The sequence below is a fragment of the Mesoplodon bidens genome (assembly GCF_964165515.1).
Source record: "Mesoplodon bidens genome assembly, chromosome: 10".
Classification (NCBI taxonomy): Eukaryota; Metazoa; Chordata; class Mammalia; order Artiodactyla; family Ziphiidae; genus Mesoplodon; species Mesoplodon bidens.
Window position 1 is genome coordinate 60,757,620 of NC_138172.1, and position 21,466 is coordinate 60,779,085.

At 40.3% G+C, this 21,466-nt stretch overlaps 1 protein-coding gene across 2 annotated transcripts in view; it reads right to left on the reverse strand.

Moving 5' to 3' along the window:
• PRIM2 (DNA primase subunit 2) overlaps positions 1 to 21,466 on the reverse strand; it is a 276,717-nt gene that overhangs the window by 197,560 nt on the left and 57,691 nt on the right. For both annotated transcript variants that reach the window (XM_081246598.1, XM_081246597.1), the window contains exons 6-7: positions 19,723 to 19,818; positions 17,985 to 18,122 (exon numbers count right to left, since the gene is read on the reverse strand). In XM_081246598.1, coding sequence (XP_081102724.1) covers positions 17,985 to 18,122; positions 19,723 to 19,818 — 234 coding nt within the window. The remainder of the gene's footprint in view (positions 1 to 17,984; positions 18,123 to 19,722; positions 19,819 to 21,466) is intronic.

Consider the following 21,466-nt stretch of genomic DNA (forward strand, 5'->3'; position numbering starts at 1 on the left):
TTAAAAAATAAAACTGGAGAGTGTATGTAAGAGTGTGTGTGTGTGTGTGTGTGTGTGTGTGTGTGTGTGTGTGTGTAAGCACTGAAAAATGGATTCACGTCCAAGATACAGTGAATTATGAATTAAGTCTGAAATGCGTTGAAGTATTCTAGTAACATAATAAACAATGAACCAAGGGAGTAGCTGAATCGTTTAACACTATAATATGAAACCTTAAAAGTCCCATACCATATTTTTCAAAAAGATATGCTAGTCTATTTAACACAGATTTTTTTCTTTGTAAGTAAAACAGTGGGTTCAAATATATGGTATTCTTAGAAGTTGAGAACTTATTGAAGGCAAAATAAATGTCAAATTGTTGGCTAGTCCAATAACAAGCACCACTCACAGATTATTTTTTGAAAAATCATTCATGTATTATGTACTTTTAGCAATAGTACATGTAGAAATTACAACTAGGGATTGGAGGAACCATAAATTATATTTAGCCACAAAAACAAAAGAGAAAAGTTGTGATCATGCACTAAGAACTACAACTGTGGTTCATCACCAGAAGCAGAAAAAGAACCACCTGGGTTCCACAGCAGCAAGGGCAGTGCACGGGGGCTTTCTTCACAGCACTTTCAGAACCAGGTACAACTGTCTCACTTAAACACGGTTAAGACAGTAAATTTCATGTTACATGTATTTTACCACAGTAAAAAATACTGGGAAGAAATATGGATGAGAGAAGCAAAGACACAAGATGTGGAGCTGAACCCTCATACAATATGTAAATGATAATAAGAAGATGAGTATATGGAATATAAGACATGGGTGGGTGGGCTTTGGGATGGGCAGGAAAGTGGGAGTGAGCATACAAAGAGTGTAACTGAGAGAGAAGGCTGGAACAGTTAAGAATATCTATTGACATTTTCAAATCCAAGACTGAGAGGGTATAAATTACATCATATTGTGTCACAAAAATAAAAATAAAAACAAAGACACTACGAAGTCCCTGTTCTAAAACAGTAATGAATTAAAGGATCTCAGTCAACAGAGCAATCTAACATGCAAGAAACTACTTGTTTAAGATATTCCCAACTAGTAAAATTCCCAATCCTACCATCGCTCTACAGTAAGGTGTTGACTGACACATTTATGCTCATCAATGATAACCCAAAAAGAAAAGGAAAAAAGAATCATTGTGCCACTTCCCACAAAGAGGGATCACAAGCAGGGCACCAAGGATTCAGGTGCACTGGTAGAATTCTGGCTCAGCAACTAACTAGCACTTGATCTTGGACGAATTGTTTAACCTTTCAAAGCCTCAGTTCCCTCATTTGCAAAAATCATGCTAATAACCAGCTCAGTAACTACTGACAGGATTAAATCAGCAATGCATATAACAAATTTAATAGTGTCCGGCACCCAGTAAGTGCTTAATAAACAGAAATCTGCCTCCATAACCACAACCACCACCACCGAGCAGGCCAATTCTCCACCTAAAATAAATAAAGCTCAGAGGCTCCTGACCTAAGAAGAATGATTCAGCACCACCTGGAACTGAAGGGGAAAATACACTTTCAAATTTATTTGTGTGTGTGTGTGTGTGTAAGTGTGCGTGCGTGTGCACATGCACACCTGCACATGTAACATACTGCCTCAGGCCCAACTCTCATTATGCAATTGATAAATATTTGCCAAATGATAAATTCCTTGGCCAAAGTGTTAAACAAAAAAAATGAGAATTAGAAATACATAAAACATTGAAGCCATCAAGGTAAAGCAGTAATTTCTATGACTTTCAGTATGTAATTTTTTTCAGGCATCTTAGGAAGTAGAGATGATTTCCTTCTTAATATTTTAAACAAAACTCAAAAGTAGTCTGAAGGATTAATGAAAATGTACTTACAAAAGACTTAGAAAAGACTGTAAATGCAAACTGTTATTCTCTTCCTTTGGGATTATAGCCACCCTGCCAAAATCCAAAGCTGTATTAGTTAGTTTTTTCCTCAAAGATTGAATGTTATTTCATCTCCCCTCCATTATTTTAGCCTTTAATAGTCAATGTGAAAACTGGACCTGATTACCTGATTACGAATCCTGTTTGCGATTCTTCTGTTTCCAAGTTTATGAGAAAGAAATCTGTCTTCTATATCTTCTTCCATTTTCAGGTCTGTTTTTTCTAGATTATCACCCCATTCACATCTCAATTTAGTTGCTCACTGACACTGTTCCCTTAACTGCTTAGCAACTCAACAAATACAGTCTTGTATACGGACAAAATCATAGCTGCTCCAAGGACAACCATAATTTTTTTTAAACCAGAGCTTAAGTGCCTTCCATATTCCTGAAGTCTCGTAACTCTATATAGGTTTCTAATTTAAAATGTAGGCCTGAAAACACTGAAACTCACCTAATATCATGCTCTAAAATGCACGCTCAAAGTATAAAATTATTAAAAATAAAAAGGATTTTATACAAACAGCAAGAGTCTCACAAACATTTACTCCTATTCTTAGTGCCTTTTTAAAAACTTAGGGGGAACCAAACCTGTGAATTTAGTGATTCTCAATTCTATCATTCCTTGATTATCTCTAGTATCAACTAGTCGAGGACAATTTTCATTTGCTGTTTTTATTTTTGTTTTGAACTCACACATACTCTCGTTTCAGATAACATTCTCCATGCCACTCCAATGTTATATATGCTGCCTACTTGAGTTCACAGAGTTCTCTCTGTGTCACCTGGATTAAGACATTAAGCCTTAATAAGATTTTTATTTCTGAGACGCAAGATTCTCAATGCATATAAATCAGAAGATGTATTCCACACTCCCTGCCAATTTCCTCAGATATATGTGTGCAATTAAATAGACAAGCAGTGAAATTTGAAGGTACAGAATTAGTAGCTGGTATCTGGACAGTACTCACCTGCCTGTACAAACAGGGCGGGGAAGAGAAACATCAACCAAGGGTGTGGATAAGGAAGAAACAAAGCCAACTTACAAATGAAGACAACTAATACTGGTCTTATTCCCCACCCCCAACCCCCACCCCAAAAAAGACAAGGTCAAGGGATTGTTCACATCCAAAAAGAGCCCTGCAAAACTCAGCTCAAAGCTGACCTCTTCCTTGAAGGCTTCTCTGCGGTCCCCAAGCTAAGTCCATCACCTCTTTCCTGTGCAGGCTTCTCTGCGGTCCCCAGACTAAGTCCATCACCTTTTTCCTGTGCTACCGCTGCACCCAGGACACACTGCTCCTTCACAGACCACAGCACAGGAGCACTGTTTACATCTCTGCCCACTGCTGCCCCCCTCACCATTCACCCTGAAAGCTTAATCATACCTCTGCCCCTGCATATTTGCCTGGCACGCAGTGAATACTCACAAAGAGTTATTACTATGTTGAACCTGAATGAAAATCTTTTTCTAAATGTTATATAATTATGACAAAAATGATAGTCAGGTATAAAAGAAAGCCTAACATTATATATAACCAAACACTTCTTTTTAATATTTATTCTTTCTCTGGCACACCATTATTAAGTGTCACAGGTAAAAAAAAAAGCTGATCTGGATTTAACACAGGATGTGGTCAATCCTATTTCTATGAAACAAAGTTGGTTTAATTAATATAATATTTTACTTTGGTTTAAATTCCTCTGTGTCGTGTGTGTGTAACTCTCTTATCCTCATTCTTTCTCATTAATGAGGAATCAGAAAGCTTTGAAAAAAAACTGAAACTCAAAGATGTACACATAATCATTACTTCTCAATGTCCAGTCACTGTGAAAAATTACACTCTCAAAATTTAATCAATCCTGGAACAAAACTGTATTCGCATTCCTAGCTCCCCCTGTGCAAAATTTTTTAATTGGAAAACTAACAGGTGATGCATCTTTCTTTGTAGAGACTGAATAAATTTTTGCTCTATGAGAGAACTGTCAAAGAACTGAATTTACAAGGACCCCCACCAAAAAAAAACTATTTCAGTATTCAGCTGTTTCCTAGCAACTGAATCTGCAGATATTTTCTCATCACAAGTGAGTAATAGGGATAAAAATCTGTGTTTCAGTGCACTCAGGTGTCAATGAAAGCAATGCAGCTCAGTGGAAAAAAACACTATAAATAGTGTGTAAAAATACTAAGTATCTTCTAGCCAATCTGGGCTGAAGTGTTAAAAGGGGTAATTATAATTGTTAAATATGATAAATGATCTGAGGAACAGGAGTGTTTACAGAGGAATACAGGGGCATTCTTCTGTGAGCGGGGGGAAGAGTGCACAGGGGACACAAAGGTGACCACAGAAATAGTAACCTAAGAATTACTCTGGAAAGTTAGTTCAACCATGAAAAGAGAAGCTGCTGTTCTCAAGTTAGACTTTAAACCTGGCTGAGGCTGCATCATAAATTTCTAGACAAAATATAACCTCACATATTACATACTCCAGAGAAAACCTGTCAAGAGAGTAACAACTGTAACCCCTGCAGCCAACTGCAGCGGTTCTCAGGAAGCAGGCTACTGCGGCCACAGACGTTCCCAACAGAGACTGCAGAAATATTCTGCATGCACAGCCCTTCCCACATCTGAGGCGCTTCACTCTTTCCTTTTATAAACAGGACACTGAAGTGCAACATCGTTTCACTTACTTTTCTCAACAAATCTGGAGAAAACACAAACATGCAGCTCTCACAGGGTAATTCACCAGATCCTGAGCACCTGCTCTTCTCAAGGTACTGTGCTCAGCATCAGAGACAATGAAGTTGAACAGGGCTGAGTCCCTAACCTGCAGAAGCCAAACAGGGCTCAGTCCCTACCTGGAGGTGTTGAACAGGACTGAGTCCCTAACCTGGAGAAGCTGAATAGGGCTCAGTCCTACCTGGAGAAGCTGAACAGAGCTTAGTCCCCACCCTGGAGAAGCTAAACAAGGCTCAGTCCCTACCTGGAGAAGCTGAACAGGGCTCAGTCCCTACCCTGGAGAAGCTGAACAGAGCTTAGTCCCCACCCTGGAGAAGCCTACACGTAAAACATGTCATGGAACACTTGAGGGTGAATAAGAGAGCAGTAGAGGGGCAGAGGCATTTGACTGGGCCTGGGGAGAGGCAACAATCTATGAAGAAAAGGCACTGACTTTAAGGAGTTATGGGAGACCCACAGGGAAGAACCCAAGTCCTTCACCAATCAGCCACAGGAATTTTGGTAAGCCACCCAGCCTTTACGGGGCTAAACTTTCATGGGCAAAATGAAGAGGCCTGACTGGTAAGTTTTATTGAGAGCTCCTTATAAAAGAAAGCTAAAGCACTACCATACACAATAGGACAAACAAGCATGTCCACTGATATCGATAAACCTCAAGTTTGGATTCTAGGCGCCAAGAATGAGGGCAAGATAACACACCAATGATTATCACACAACTCTAAACTCCTGTGCTGCTCTAAAAGTCCTGTCGATGTGCTGCTAACATTTGCTAGCAACTAGAAATAAGTGAATCGTTAAAATTCTTGCCACCAATAATTTCCATAAACACAAAGTGCAAAACTGTACTGTACTAAGCACCACAGGGAGAAATAAAAGGAAAATTCCAAACCCCTTAAAATTCTATTCTTTACATGAACTAGCCCCTTCAAATGAACACCTGAAAAATATATAGCACTTTGGAATTTTTTAAGTACCGTGTATATATATATATATATATATATATATATATATATATATATACATATATAAACCTGATTTTTTTCCCAATGAATCTAAGCTAGCCTATCAAAAACCTAGACTAGGGAACCCTGGGAAGATGGCGGAAGAGTAAGACGCGGAGATCACCTTCCTCCCCACAGATACATCAGAAATTCATCTACACGTGGAACAACTCCTACAGAACACCTACTGAACGCTGACAGAAGACCTCAGACCCCCCAAAAGGCAAGAAACTCCCCACATACCTGGGTAGGGCAAAAGAAAAAAGAATAAACAGAGACAAAAGGATAGGGATGAGACCTGCACCAGTGGGAGGGAGCCGTGAAGGAGGAAAGGTTTCCACACACTACAAGCCCCTTCGCGGGCGGAGACTGCAGGTGGCGGACGGGGAAAGCTTCGGAGTAGCGGAGGAGAGCACAGCAACAGGGGTGTGGAGGGCAAAGCGGAGAGATTCCGGCACAGAGGATCGGTGCCCTCAGGCACACACCAGCCCGAGAGGCTTGTCTGCTCCGCGGGCGGGGCTGGGAGCTGAGGCTCGGGTATCGGCTTTCAGTCGGAGCGCAGGGAGAGGACTAGGGCTGGCGGCAGGAAGAGAGCCTGAACGGGTTAGTGCACCACGGCTAGCCCGGAGGGAGTCCGGAGAAAGGGTCTGGAGCTGCCGAAGAGGCAAGAGGCTTTTTCTTCCCTTTTGTTTCCTGGTGCGCGAGGAGAGGGCATTAAGAGGGCTGCTTTGGGAAGCGCAGGAGACGGGCGCGAGCCGCGGCTAAAGGCGCGGACCACGGAGACGGGCGTGGGACGCTGGGGCTGTTGTTGCTGCCGCCGCCGCGAGGCTGTGTGCGAGCGCAGGTCACTGTCCGCCCCGCCTTCCGGGGGGCCTGTGCACCCCGCCACTGCCGGGGTCCCGGAACCCAGGGACGGCTTTCCCGGGAAAGCGCACGGAGCGCCTCGGTCTGGCGCAACGTCACGCCGGCCCGCCCCACACTGCGCGCCCCTCCCTCCCCTCTGCCTGAGTGAGCCAGAGCCCCCGAATCAGCGGCTCCTTTAAACCCATCCTGTCTGAGCGAAGAACGGACGCCCTCCGGCGACCTACGCGCAGAGGGGGGCCGGGTCCAAGGCTGAGACCCGGGAACTGTGAGAGCAGAGAAGAGACAGGGAAATCTCTCTGTGCAGCCTCGGAGGCAGCGAATTAAAGCTCCACGGTCCACTTGATGTGCCCTGCGTCTGTGGAGTGCATGAATGGACAGCGAATCATCCCAAATTGAGGAAGTGGACTTTGAGGACAAGATTTAAGACTTTCCTCCCTTTTCCTCTTTTTACAACGAATTATCCCAAATTAAGGAGGTGGACTTAGAGAGCAAGATTTCAGACTTCTCGCCCTTTTCCTCTTTTTACAACGAAGTATCCCAAATTGAGGACGTGGACTTGGAGAGCAAGATTTTTGATTTTTCTCCCTGCTCTCTTTTTGTGAATGTGTACGTGTATTCTTCTGTGTAAGATTCTCTCTGTATAGCTTTGCTTCCACCATATGTCCCAGGGTTCTATCTGTCCGTTTTTTTTTTCAATAATTACTTTTTAATTTTAATAATGATACTATATTTCATACTTTATTCTATTTTACTTTACCTGCTCTTTTTTTCCTACCTTCCCTTCCTCCCTCCCTCCCTCCGCCCCTCCTTTCCTTCTTTCTCTCTTTCTTTCCTCCCTCCCTCCCTCCCTGCTTCCTTTCACTCTTTTTTTCTTTCCTTCCACCCTCCCTCCCTCTCTCCTATCCTTCTTTCCTTCCTCCCTCCCTCCCACCCCTCTTCCTTTCACTTTCTTTTTCTTTCCTTCCTCCCTCCCTCCCTCCTGTCTTTCTTTCTTTCTTTCCTTTCTCCCTCCCTCCCTTCTTCCATTCACTCTTCCTTTTTCTTTCATTCCTCCCTCTCTCCCTTTCTTTCCTTCTTCCTTCCTTCCTTCCTTCCTTTCTTTCCTTCTTCCTTTCTTTCTCTCTCTCTTTCTTTCTTCTACTAATTCTTTCTTTCTACTTTTCCTCCCTTTTATTCTGAGCCGGGTAGATGAAAGGCTCTTGGTGCTGCAGCCAGGAGTCAGTGCTGTGCCTCTGAAGTGGGAGAGCCAACTTCAGGACACGGGTCCACAAGAGACCTCCCAGCTCCACATAATATCAAGCAGCGAAAATCTCCCAGAGATCTCCATCTCAACACCAGCACCCAGCTTCAGTCAACGACCAGCAAACTACAGTGCTGGTCACCCTAGGCCAAGCAACTAGCAAGGCAGGAACACAACACCACCCATTAACAGAGAGGCTGCCTAAAAACATAATAAGGCCACAGGCACCCCAAAACACACCACCGGACGTGGACCTGTCCACCAGAGAGACAAGATCGAGCCTCAACCACCAGAACACAGGCACTAGTCCCCCCCCACCAGGAAGCCTACACAACCTACTGAAACAACCTTAGCCACTGGGGACAGACACCAAAAACAACAGGAACTACGAATCTGCAGCCTGCAAAAAGGAGACCCCAAACACAGTAACATAAGCAAAATGAGAAGACAGAAAAGCACACAGCAGGTGAAGGAGCAAGATAAAAACTTACCAGACCTAACAAATGAAGAGGTAATAGGCAGTCTACCTGAAAAAGAATTCAGAATAATGATAGTAAAGATGATCCAAGATTCTATTTCCAAGATCCAAAATCTTGGAAATAGAATACACAAAATGCAAGAAACAGTTAACAAGGACCTAGAAGAACTAAAGATGAATCAAGCATCGATTAAAAACACAATAAATGAAATGAAAAATACTCTAGATGGGATCAATAGCAGAATAACTGAGGCAGAAGAACGGATAAGTGAGGTGGAAGATAAAATAGTGGAAATAACTGATGTAGAGCAAAATAAAGAAAAAAGAATGAAAAGAACAGAGGACAGTCTCAGAGACCTCTGGGACAACATTAAACGCACCAACATTCGAATTATAGGAGTTCCAGAAGAAGAAGAGAAAAAGAAAGGGACTGAGAAAATATTTGAAGAGATTCTAGTTGAAAACTTCCCTAATATGGAAAAGGAAATAGTTAATCAAGTCCAGGAGGCACAGAGAGTCCCATACAGAATAAATCCAAGGAGAAATACGCCAAGACACATATTAATCAAACTGTCAAAAATTAAACACAAAGAAATCATATTAAAAGCAGCAAGGGAAAAACAACAAATAACACACAAGGGAATCCCCATCAGGTTAACAGCTGATCTCTCAGCAGAAACTCTACAAGCCAGAAGGGAGTGGCAGGACATAATTAAAGTGATGAAGGAGAGAAACCTGCAACCAAGATTACTCTACCCAGCAAGGATCTCATTCAGATTTGATGGAGAAATTAAAACGTTTACAGACAAGCAAAAGCTGAGAGAGTTCAGCACCACCAAACCAGCTTTACAACAAATGCTAAAGGAACTTCTCTAGGCAAGAAACACAACAGAAGGAATATACCTACAATAACGAACCCAAAGCAATTAAGGAAATGGGAATAGGGACATACATATCAATAATTACCTTAAAAGTAAATGGACTAAATGCTCCCACCAAAAGACACAGAGTGGCTGAATGGATACGAAAACAACACCCATGTATATGCTGTCTACAAGAGACCCACTTCAAACCTAGAGACACATACAGATTGAAAGTAAGGGGATGGAAAAAGATATTCCATGCAAATGGAAATCAAAAGAAAGCTGGAGTAGCAATTCTTATATCAGACAAAATAGTCTTTAAAATAAAGACTACTAGAAGAGACAAAGAAGGACACTACATAATGATAAAGGGGTCGATCCAAGAAGAAGATATAACAATGGTAAATATTTATGCACCTAACATAGGAGCACCTCAATACATAAGGCAAATACTAACAGCCATAAAAGGGGAAATCGACAGTAACACAATCATAGTAGGGGACTTTAACACCCCACTTTCACCAATGGACAGATCATCCAAAATGAAAATAAATAAGGAAACACAAGCTTTAAATGATACATTAAACAAGATGGACTTAATTGATATTTATAGGACATTCCATCCAAAAACAACAGAATACACATTTTTCTCAAGTGCTCATGGAACATTCTCCAGGATAGATCATATCTTGGGTCACAAATCAAGCCTTGGTAAATTTAAGAAAATTGAAATTGTATCAAGTATCTTTTCCGACCACAATGCTATGAGACTAGATATCAATTACAGGAAAAGATCTGTAAAAAATACAAACACATGGAGGCTAAACAATACACTACTTAATAACAAAGTGATCACTGAAGAAATCAAAGGGGAAATTTAAAAATACCTAGAAACAAATGACAATGGAGACACGACGACCCAAAACCTATGGGATGCAGCAAAAGCAGTTCTAAGAGGGAAGTTTATAGCAATACAATCCCACCTTAAGAAACAGGAAACATCTCGAATAAACAACCTAACCTTGCACCTAAAGCAATTAGAGAAAGAAGAACAAAAACATCCCAAAGTTAGCAGAAGGAAAGAAATCATAAAAATCAGATCAGAAATAAATGAAAAAGAAATGAAGGAAACGATAGCAAAGATCAATAAAACTAAAAGCTGGTTCTTTGAGAAGATAAACAAAATTGATAAACCATTAGCCAGACTCATCAAGAAAAGAAGGGAGAAGACTCAAATCAATAGAATTAGAAATGAAAAAGGAGAAGTAACAACTGACACTGCAGAAATACAAAAGATCATGAGAGATTACTACAAGCAACTCTATGCCAATAAAATGGACAACCTGGAAGAAATGGACAAATTCTTAGAAATGCACAACCTGCCAAGACTGAATCAGGAAGAAATAGAAAATATGAATAGACCAATCACATGCACTGAAATTGAAACTGTGATTAAAAATCTTCCATCAAACAAAAGCCCAGGACCAGATGGCTTCACAGGCGAATTCTATCAAACATTTAGAGAAGAGCTAACACCCATCCTTCTCAAACTCTTCCAAACAATATCAGAGGAAGGAACACTCCCAAACTCATTCTACGAGGCCACCATCACCTTGATACCAAAACCAGGCAAGGATGTCACAAGGATGTCACAAAGAAAGAAAACTACAGGCCAATATCACTGATGAACATAGATGCAAAAATCCTCAACGAAATACTAGCAAACAGAATCCAACAGCACATTAAAAGGATCATACACCATGATCAAGTGGGGTTTATTCCAGGAATGCAAGGATTCTTCAATATACGCAAATCCATCAATGTGATACACCATATTAACAAGTTGAAGGAGAAAAACCATATGATCATCTCAATAGATGCAGAGAAAGCTTTCGACAAAATTCAACACCCATTTATGATAAAAACCCTGCAGAAAGTAGGCATAGAGGAACTTTCCTCAACATAATAAAGGCCATATATGACAAACCCACAGCCAACATTGTCCTCAATGGTGAAAAACTGAAACCATTTCCACTAAGATCAGGAACAAGACAAGGCTGCCCACTCTCACCACTCTTATTCAACATAGTTTTGGAAGTTTTAGCCACAGCAATCAGAGAAGAAAAGGAAATAAAAGGAATCCAAATTGGAAAAGAAGAAGTAAAGCTGTCACTGTTTGCAGATGACATGATACTATACATAGAGAATCCTAAAGATGCTACCAAAAAACTACTAGAGCTAATCAATGAATTTGGTAAAGTAGCAGGATACAAAATTAATGTACAGAAATCTCTGGCATTCCTGTACAGTAATGATGAAAAATCTGAAAATGAAATCAAGAAAACACTCCCATTTACCATTGCAACAAAAAGAATAAAATATCTAGGAATAAACCTACCTAAGGAGACAAAAGACCTGTATGCAGAAAATTATAAGACACTGATGAAAGAAATTAAAGATGATACAAATAGATGGAGAGATATACCATGCTCCTGGATTGGAAGAATCAATATTGTGAAAATGACTCTACTACCCAAAGCAATCTACAGATTCAATGCAATCCCTATCAAACTACCAATGGCATTTTCACAGAACTAGAACAAAAAATTTCAAAATTTGTTTGGAAAAACAAAAGACCCCGAATAGCCAAAGCAATCTTGAGAACGAAAAACGGAGCTGGAGGAATCAGGCTCCCTGACTTCAGACTATACTACAAAGCTACAGTAATCAAGACAGTGTGGTACTGGCACAAAAACAGAAAGATAGATCAATGGAACAGGATAGAAAGCCCAGAGATAAACCCACGCACATATGCTCAACTTATCTTTGATAAAGGAGGCAGGAATGTACAGTGGAGAAAGGACAGCCTCTTCAATAAGTGGTGCTGGGAAAACTGGACAGGGACACGTAAAAGTATGAGATTAGATCATTCCCTAACACCATACACCAAAATAAGCTCAAAATGGATTAAAGACCTAAATGTAAGGCCAGAAACTATCAAACTCTTAGAGGAAAACATAGGCAGAACACTCTATGACATAAATCACAGCAAGATCCTTTTGGACCCACCTCCTAGAGAAATGGAAATAAAAACAAAGATAAACAAATGGGACCTAATGAAACTTCAAAGCTTTTGCACAGCAAAGGAAACCATAAAGAAGACCAAAAGACAACCCTCAGAATGGGAGAAAATATTTGCAAATGAAGCAACTGACAAAGGATTAATCTCCAAAATTTATAAACAGCTCATGCAGCTCAATAGCAAAAAAACAACCCAATCCAAAAATGGGCAGAAGACTTAAATAGGCATTTCTCCAAAGAAGATAATACAGACTGCCAACAAACACATGAAAAAATGCTCAACATCATTAATCATTAGAGAAATGCAAATCAAAACTACAATGAGATATCATCTCACACCAGTCAGAATGGCCATCATCAAGAAATCTAGAAACAATAAATGCTGGAGAGGGTGTGGAGAAAAGGGAACACTCTTGCACTGCTGGTGGGAATGTGAATTGGTACAGCCACTATGGAGAACAGTATGGAGGTTCCTTAAAAAACTACAAATAGAACTACCATATGACCCAGCAATCCCACTACTAGGCATATACCCTGAGAAAACCATAATTCAAAAAGAGACATGTACCAAAATGTTCATTGCAGCTCTATTCACAATAGCCCGAAGCTGGAAACAACCTAAGTGTCCATCATCAGATGAATGGATAAAGAAGATGTGGCACATATATACAATGGAATATTACTAAGCCATAAAAAGAAACGAAACTGAGCTATCTGTAATGAGGTGGATAGACCTAGAGTCTGTCATACAGAGTGAAGTAAGTCAGAAAGAGAAAGACAAATACCGTATGCTAACACATATATACGGAATTTTAAAAAAAAAATGTCATGAAGAACCTAGGGGTAAAACGGGAATAAAGACACAGACCTACTTGAGAATGGACATGAGGATATGGGGAGGGGGAAGGGTAAGCTGTGACAAAGCGAAAGAGAGGCATGGACATATATACACTACCAAACTTAAGGTAGATAGATAGTGGGAAGCAGCCGCAGAGCACAGGGAGATCAGCTCGGTGCTTTGTGACCGCCTGGAGGGGTGGGATAGGGAGGGTGGGAGGGAGGGAGATGCATTAGGGAAGGGATGTGGGAACAGATGTATATGTATGACTGATTCACTTTGTTATAAAGCAGAAACTAATTTAAAAAAATAATAATAAAATAAAATAAAATTCTATGCTAGATAACAATAAAAAAAAAGAAAGAAAGTAACTGAAATCCAGCGAGTTCTGTGAATCATCACCACCACAACCAGCGTCTTTCCAGCCACCATCTAGATTAAAGTGATAAACTTCTGAACTAGTCTTCCTACTGCCATTCTTTCTATACCCTCCAAAGTGGTTTTCAGCCACAGTAACCTATTCTAAACATAAATCAGATTATATCACTCCCTTTTCCAAAACCATCCAATGGTTTTCTACTACATTAGGCTAAAAATCAGTCTCTCTACCCTGGTTTATTCAAAGTCCTGCATCGCTGCCGTCATCCTGTACAGCTCCCTGCTAGCTCACTACACTCCAGCATTGTGCAAAAATGCCACCCTTCTCTCCTTGAGGCCTTGGCATCAGTGACCGCTCCTGCCTAGAATGTACTTTCCTCTACTTTTGCTCTGCTGGCTCCTTCATGTCACATATAGTATTGTTATTGTTTATTTCTTTGGTAACTGGTATAAGTTTTATAAGAGAAGAAATTTCATCTATCCTATTAAGTATTATATCCTTAGTACTGAAAACAATATGTGGGTGAACAAATAAAAAGTTATTAAAAAAGAAAAAAAAACATTATCTGAGAGAACTGGCTAAAGGCTCTAAAATTGTTATGTGAAGCAAAGAAATATATCTTTCCCTCATTCTTTTCCCTAACTGGTTATCAATTTATTGCATCTCAGCTCCAAATTCACCCTTTTTGCCTGCTCTGTAACTGGACCCTAATACACTTACCTTTCAATATTTCCTGAGTTTGAAGATCTAAATCCCCTGATAATACAACTACTCACAAAGGCACAGTTTTCATCAAAAGATCCTAAGAATCACAATTAGAAAACCCGAGATCCAGTTATGGCTGCAGCAATTACCGGCCAACAAGACACTGGACAAACTACCTTGCCTCTCTAAGCAGCACTTCCCTAGCCTGTGTGATGCAGACGGTCATCCTCGTCCATCTCAGAGGCTTGTGGTGAGGATCAAATGAGATCACACACAAGCAGTAACTATGTGCGGACAGTAAGAGTCATCTTCATTATTCAGTATCTATCAGTCCAACAAAATGTTATTGAGCACTGACCCTATGTTATGTAGAGAGAAAAGTTTAACACCAAGCCCTCACTCTCAAAAAGCTTACATTGTAGTTGAGAAGAAAAACGTTAACTGGAGTAATCTCACTGCAGTTTGGTAGTGTGCAGAATGCTGTGGGGGCACAAAGGAGACACACACTCAGTACAATCCTGGGGCTCAGGGGGGCTTCCTGGAGGAAGCGGTGCCAACAGCTGAATCTCACGGATCAGCAAGTGAGAAAAGAGCTCTTATCAAATGAGAACATAATGCCCATCTTTTACTAGTCCTAAAGCATGCTCAAAAGCCAGATTTGTTATCTTATAAATCACATGATCAAAGACTAACAACAAGCTTGCAGATGTCACCTGGGGTAAAATTCTTCTATCAACTTAGACTTCCCCCAGCACCATTTATTTCTTCCTCTACCACAAATTAGAATACCTTTTGCTAAATCTTTAGGGCAATTCATCTCATCCTACAAGGATATTTTCAAATTCTTTCAATTACATACTTTAAGGTCAAAACCTTCCTCACTGGAAAGGACAGTAATCAAGAAACCATCACAATGGGTTTAATTTCCCCTTTGCCACAGCCTAAAAGCAACACCTTCCTTTCCTCCCAGAGCTTCAGACTCCAAAGCTGTCAGGACAGCTTCCCAGTCAACCCCCTCCATCCACTCTCCTTCATGGCAAGGCAAAGGGCTCTATGGACAACCTCTCAACCAGACTCGGCCCTGACCTACCCAGGAGAAAGCCAAGCACTTTTTGGCCAACCCAGTATTTTAGAAAATGAGGCTTTTGGCACCAATACAAAGTAGGATTGAGTACAAGTTATTGTTTTCAGAATAAAAACAATACCAGAAGAAAGTATAAGTTTTAACTCAAAATGAAAGGTTGGCCTTTACTTATACGGTAATCAGTACAGCTTAAAAAGAGCAACAGCACATAACTTTGAAGTTATGTACTAAACACTAAGCGCCCAAAAAAGTGTCCCAAAAAAGTACAAAAGAAAACTACACTCAGATTAACAAACAACACTGAAAAATGTATTTTTAAGATGTTATCACTTAAGTGTCTGTTTTTAAACAAATCTCTTAAAAAGCACTGATTATGTCATTTATTTAACTCAGCTACCTCCAATTTCACCCAGCAGTGGGCTGTTTATTGTAGCACTAACCTACTACTGCTTTTCCTAATTAAACATAAAGACTTTCTTCTACATTGCCCTCTACTGACACAAAATAACAATTTAGAACAGAAATCTTGGGGTTATATATACCACAGGCCACACTAATTGTTAAGGGTCACATATGACATCCATCTCCAAGGAAAAAAAGACACAACCTTGAAGAAACAAAGGCTGTTCACAAAATTAATCATCTCACCAATAGTATTACTAGGAGAAAGAAAAACTGACAAAATTAACCATGAGTAGTAACAAATAAAAACCTACTTTCCTGGTGGCGCAGTGATTAAGAATCCGCCTGCGAATGCAGGGGACACAGGTTTGATCCCTGGTCTGGGAAGATCCCACATGCTGCAGAGCAACTAAGCCCATGTGCCACAAAGCCTGCGCTCTGGAGCCCGCGAGCCACAACTACTGAAGCCCGCATGCCCTAGAGCCCGTGCACCACAACTACCGAGCCCACGCACCACAACTACTGAAGCCCACGTGTTCTAGGGCCCACGTGCCGCAACTACTGAGCCCGTGTGCTGCAACTACTGAAGCCCACGTGCCTACAGCCCATGCTCTGCAACGAGAAGCCACCACAATGAGAAAGCCTGCGCACAACGAAGAGTAGCCCTCACTCGCCGCAACTAGAGAAAGCCCGTGTACAGCAATGAAGACCCAATACAGCCAAAAAAACACCTACTTAAAAACATAAATATAAGACATGACACCATAAAACTCCGAGAAGAGAACATAGGCAAAATATTCTCATACATAAATTATACCAATGTTTTATTAGGTCATTCTCCCAAGTCAACAGAAATAAAAGGAAAAATAAACAAATGGGACCTAATCAACCTTACAAGCAAAAGAAAGAAAAACCACCCTTGCACAGCAAAGGAAACCATCAACAGAACAAAAAGACAGCTTATGGACTGGGAGAAAATATTTGCAAATGATGTGACCAACAAGGGCTTAATTTCCAAAATACACAAACAGCTCATATAACTCAATAACAAAAAAACAGACAACCCAATCAAAAAATAGGCAGAAGATCTAAATAGACATTTCTCCAAAGAAGACATACAGATGGCTAATAGGCACATAAAAGGATGGTCATCATCACTAATTATTAGGAAAATGCAAATCAAAACTACAGTGAGGTATCACCTCACAACAGTCAGAATGGCCATCATTAAAAAGTCTACAAACAACAAACGCTAGAGAGGGTGTGGAGAAAAGTGAACCCCCCTACACTGTTGATGGGACTTTAAGCTGGTGCAGCCACTATGGAAAACAGTATTGGAGGTTCCTTAAAAAACTAAAAATGGAGTTGCCTTATGATCCAGCAATCCCACTCCTACACATATACCCAGACAAACCATAATTCAAAAAGATACATGCACCCCTATGTTCATAGCAGCATTACTAAAATAGCCAAGACGTGGAAACAACCTAAATGTTCATCAACAGATGAGTGGATAAAGATGTGGTACACATATAAAATGGAATGGAATGAAATAATGCCATTTGCAGCAACATGGATGGTTGCTAGAGATTATCACACTAAGTGAAGTAAGTCAGAAAGAGAAAGATAAATACCACATGACAGCACTTATATGTGCAATCTAAAATATGACACAAATGAGCTTATCTATGAAACAGAAACAGACTCACAGATATAGAGAATGGACTTGTGGTTGCCAAGGCGGAGGGATGGATTGGGAGTTTGGGGTTAGCAGACACAAACTATTATAGAATGGATAAACAACAAGGTCCTACTGTATAGCACAGGGAACTATATTCAATACCCTGTGATAAACCATAATGGAAAAGAATATATATATGCATAACTGAGTCACTTTGCTGTACAGCAGAAATTAACGCAACCTTGTAAGTCAACTATACTTGAATAAAATAAATTTAAAAAAAATTAAAACCTAGGAGTTCTACAAATAACAGTACAGCATCATAAGCAATCTGAATATTATTATAAAAATTAAATTATTTTTAAGAAGTACAGAACAAAACTATCAAGAGTATGTAACTGGGGCTTCCCTGGTGGCGCAGTGGTTGAGATTCCGCCTGCCGATACAGGGGACACGGGTTCGTGCCCCTGTCTGGGAAGATCCCACATGCCACGGAGCGGCTGGGCCCGTGAGCCATGGCCTCTGAGCCTGCACGTCCGGAGCCTGTGCCCCGCAACGGGAGAGGCCACAACAGTGAGAGACCCGCGTACCGCAAAAAAAAAAAAAAAAGAGTATTTACATACTGAAAACATGAACATATGGAAATAAAGTGAACATGGAAATATGGGAAAAAAGTAAAATACTTACAGCCAAAGCCTTGGACAGTTTGGTTCTAAATTCATTTAGGATGATAGCCACAATGTCCTTGAGTGGTACATAAGCAAAGCCATTTTCCAAGTAGACTTTCCTTCCTCGGAACAGATCCAGAGCATCAGCAAAAGGGATCTGAATTCAGTGTGAAACAGGGAAGATAAGTCAGTACCTGTCATTACGAAATTCTCCTACACCTTCGTAAGTACTAAGGCTAAACAAAATCCCTCCTATAAGAAAGTCATTAGTCCCAGCAGATCAAAAGAAAAAAAAAAAGCAAGAAGATCAATTTATACTCCTTGTAAGTAAACAACAGCATTAGGAAGGAGTGGCAGGCCTAAAATGTGTTTGTTTTAGAGTAGATCTTTCAAAAAATAATAAGCCAAGTTAAAATGCTTTATTTTCATTCTTAACTCATCAATTTACAAATTATAATCACCAGGATTTCAAATTCCCAGCTCAAGCCCTCTAGGTACACTGCATTCCCCTCACATGACATAGTCCACATTTTGTTCTGCATCAAGTGGAATCCAATGTGTATACAATATGTTCAGTGCTAAAAATTACTAGTAAGTAAAGTAACTCCAAATTTCTTCATCTATGTTTCCACTCTTTCTCCAGAGAAATATATTGGAAAAGCTAATCTCAACACTAAGAAATGGAAATAATAATAAATGTCCAGTTTTATCTTTAAAATAAGTACTTGCCAGTAAGTATTTTTTTAAAAACCTAATAAATACTATTCTACTTATACTTTTTAAAGTCCTATGAACTATGGTAAAATTTTAAGAGATGAGCAGATTATGGCAATGGTATTAATAAATTACAAAACTCATCCTTACTCTTCAACAGAGTTTTTCTACTTCTTAAAAATGAGGTAAAAAACTAGGTAAAAAAAAAAAAAAAAAATCCCCAAATACCCTATTCGCCCAAGTTTTATAGAAGAGTTAAATCTATATGCCCATAATTCTTCAATGTACTCACTGACACCACACAATAATCAGATCATGTGTTTTTACAGAAAGTTTCTAATTAATTTACAGATTTCTACATCCAGCACACAGTCCTTGCCCTGAAGCAGTTCACCACTTGGTTGAAGAAACAAGGCGGACTCACGTGGACAGTGGCTCCCTGGCCCTGCAGGAGGACGCTGGCCAGATTGGGGCGGGGGTGGAGCAGGGGAGGTGGGGATGGAGTGCCCGTGGTGGCAGGACCCGCACCAGACGCCAGGCATGGGCAGCAGGTAGCCGCCCCTCCCCAGCTTCGGGAGGTCCTCAGCCCCGCAGCCCTGCACCAGGCTCACACAGGCAGGAGTCTGTGCTGAGGATGCGCGGATGGCGGTGAGGGGGCAGGGGCCGGACCCGGGCAGGGGGAAGGAGGCCGGGGCCCCAGGGCACCTGGGAGGGAGGAGAGGCTCCCTCGCGGGGTCGGCATAGGGAACAAGGGGCTGCGGGAGAGGGGCGTTGCAGGGCTGCCCAGCCCCAACGCGGCCCGAGGCTGAGCACAGTGAGGAGAGTGCGGCCCGCAGTAGGTTGGCACCCGAGCAACACCAGGGGTCGGTGCAGCGCAGCCCAGCGCGGGGAGCAGCACATCCGCGGGGTGAAGACAACATCCGAACAGGAGGGGGAGAGGCTGCGCCCACAAGAGGCTACACAAACGCGTCAATAAAACACGGATAGAAGCTCAATGTGATACATTTAACAAAACCTAGGAAGTACTTTAAAAGCGTACCTACCTTATAAACTGACTCCAGCTCCAAATGAACCCCACCTAAACTGTATGATGAAGCCATAATATCCTGTTCTCGGAGGCTCTTCTCTTCATCACTTATCTAAAAGGAAACATACTTTATATCATTTAAAAGTTAAAACTCTGCATTCAGTTTCAATAAAGCACTTTCCTGTTGTAGTGAAGATTCTATACTTTTTAAAAACTTTTAAAACTCTGATATCTGAAATCATTCCTAATATGATTATTAAGTCATTACTATCATTCATTAATGAAGCCAAAATATGGAAGAAAATTTAAATTCAATATACTTTCAAATTTCTACTCTGCCAATTTCTGAGGACACATATCGAAAGAACAGTAGCAGAGAAACAATATCCTGGACTAGCTGCACCCACAGACTCATGAAAGGAGAAAATGAAAACCTTTCTGAAGAAATATACAATTCTCCTAGGGCTCAGTATAGTCCTCCAAATAACTCCCCAAATACAATCTCTAGCACACAGATAAAACACACACACAAGGAAACAAGACTCCCTCAGTGGGAACCAGATTGGTAAAACCAAAAGAAAAGTATAAGGATTGGAAAAAAGAAACAAAATTGTCATTATTTATATATTATGTGATTAGAATCCTTAAAAAATCCAGAAAAATCCACAGATAAATTATTAGACCTACTGACCTAATTAAGCAAGGTTTCTGGCTACAATGTCATACAGAAAAACCAACTGTATTTCTATCTGCCAGCAGCCCAGTTTAATAATGGATTTTTTTAAACTACCATTCATAATGGAATTAAAACTATCAAGTATTTAGGAATAAATCTAACAAAAGATGTTCAAGGCCTCTAGAAAAAAAAAAAAACATGTAAAACCTTACTGAAGGAAACTGGAGAAAACCTAAATAACCGAGAGACATCCATAAACATGCACCAGAAGATGTCATACTATAAATGTACCAATTCTCCTCAAATTAACCTGCAGAATCAATATACTCTCAAGCAAAATCACAATAGCTTATGTGTCTGTGTTGCTTCTAGAATGTATAGGGACACACAAAGTGCCAAGGAAAGCCAAGACAGAAAAAGACAGTCAACCCAATAGAAAAATGAGCAAAAGATATGAACACACTTTACCACTGAGAAAACTTGAAGGGCCAATAAATACGATCATATCTCGTCTTATTGCACTTTGCTTTATTGTGCTTCCCAGATATTACTTTTTTTTTTAAACAAATTGAAGGTTTGTGGCAACCCTGTGTTGAGGAAGTCTGTTGGCACCATTTTTCCAACAGTATTTGCTCACTTCGTGTCTCTGTCATATTTTCGTAATTCTCAAAATATTTCAAACATTTTCATTATTATTGTATTTGAGAGCACTGAACAAACAAACATGTATCATCAAAATCAGTGCAAGAGAGTCATCAACTGAAAACTACCACCTCAATTCCTTTTTGGTAATGAACAGGATAAAATACAAAAACTAAAAATGTAATATAACTAGATGTCATGAGAAGTCTCATAGGCAAAAATTTTAAAGGGTGTCACAGCACACATTATATATAATCAACACTCATTCTAGAGTGTTTAAATTGAGTTTTAGCAATAGCAAACATTTCTCTAAGAGCTAACACCAGATTATTCTCCTTTAGTTTTGGCTTTATTTACATATATCTGTTGATAGTAACTTCTCTACTTAACTATTTACCTTTTACTTCGTATTCCATGGGACAAATCCTTCGAAGCTCAAATA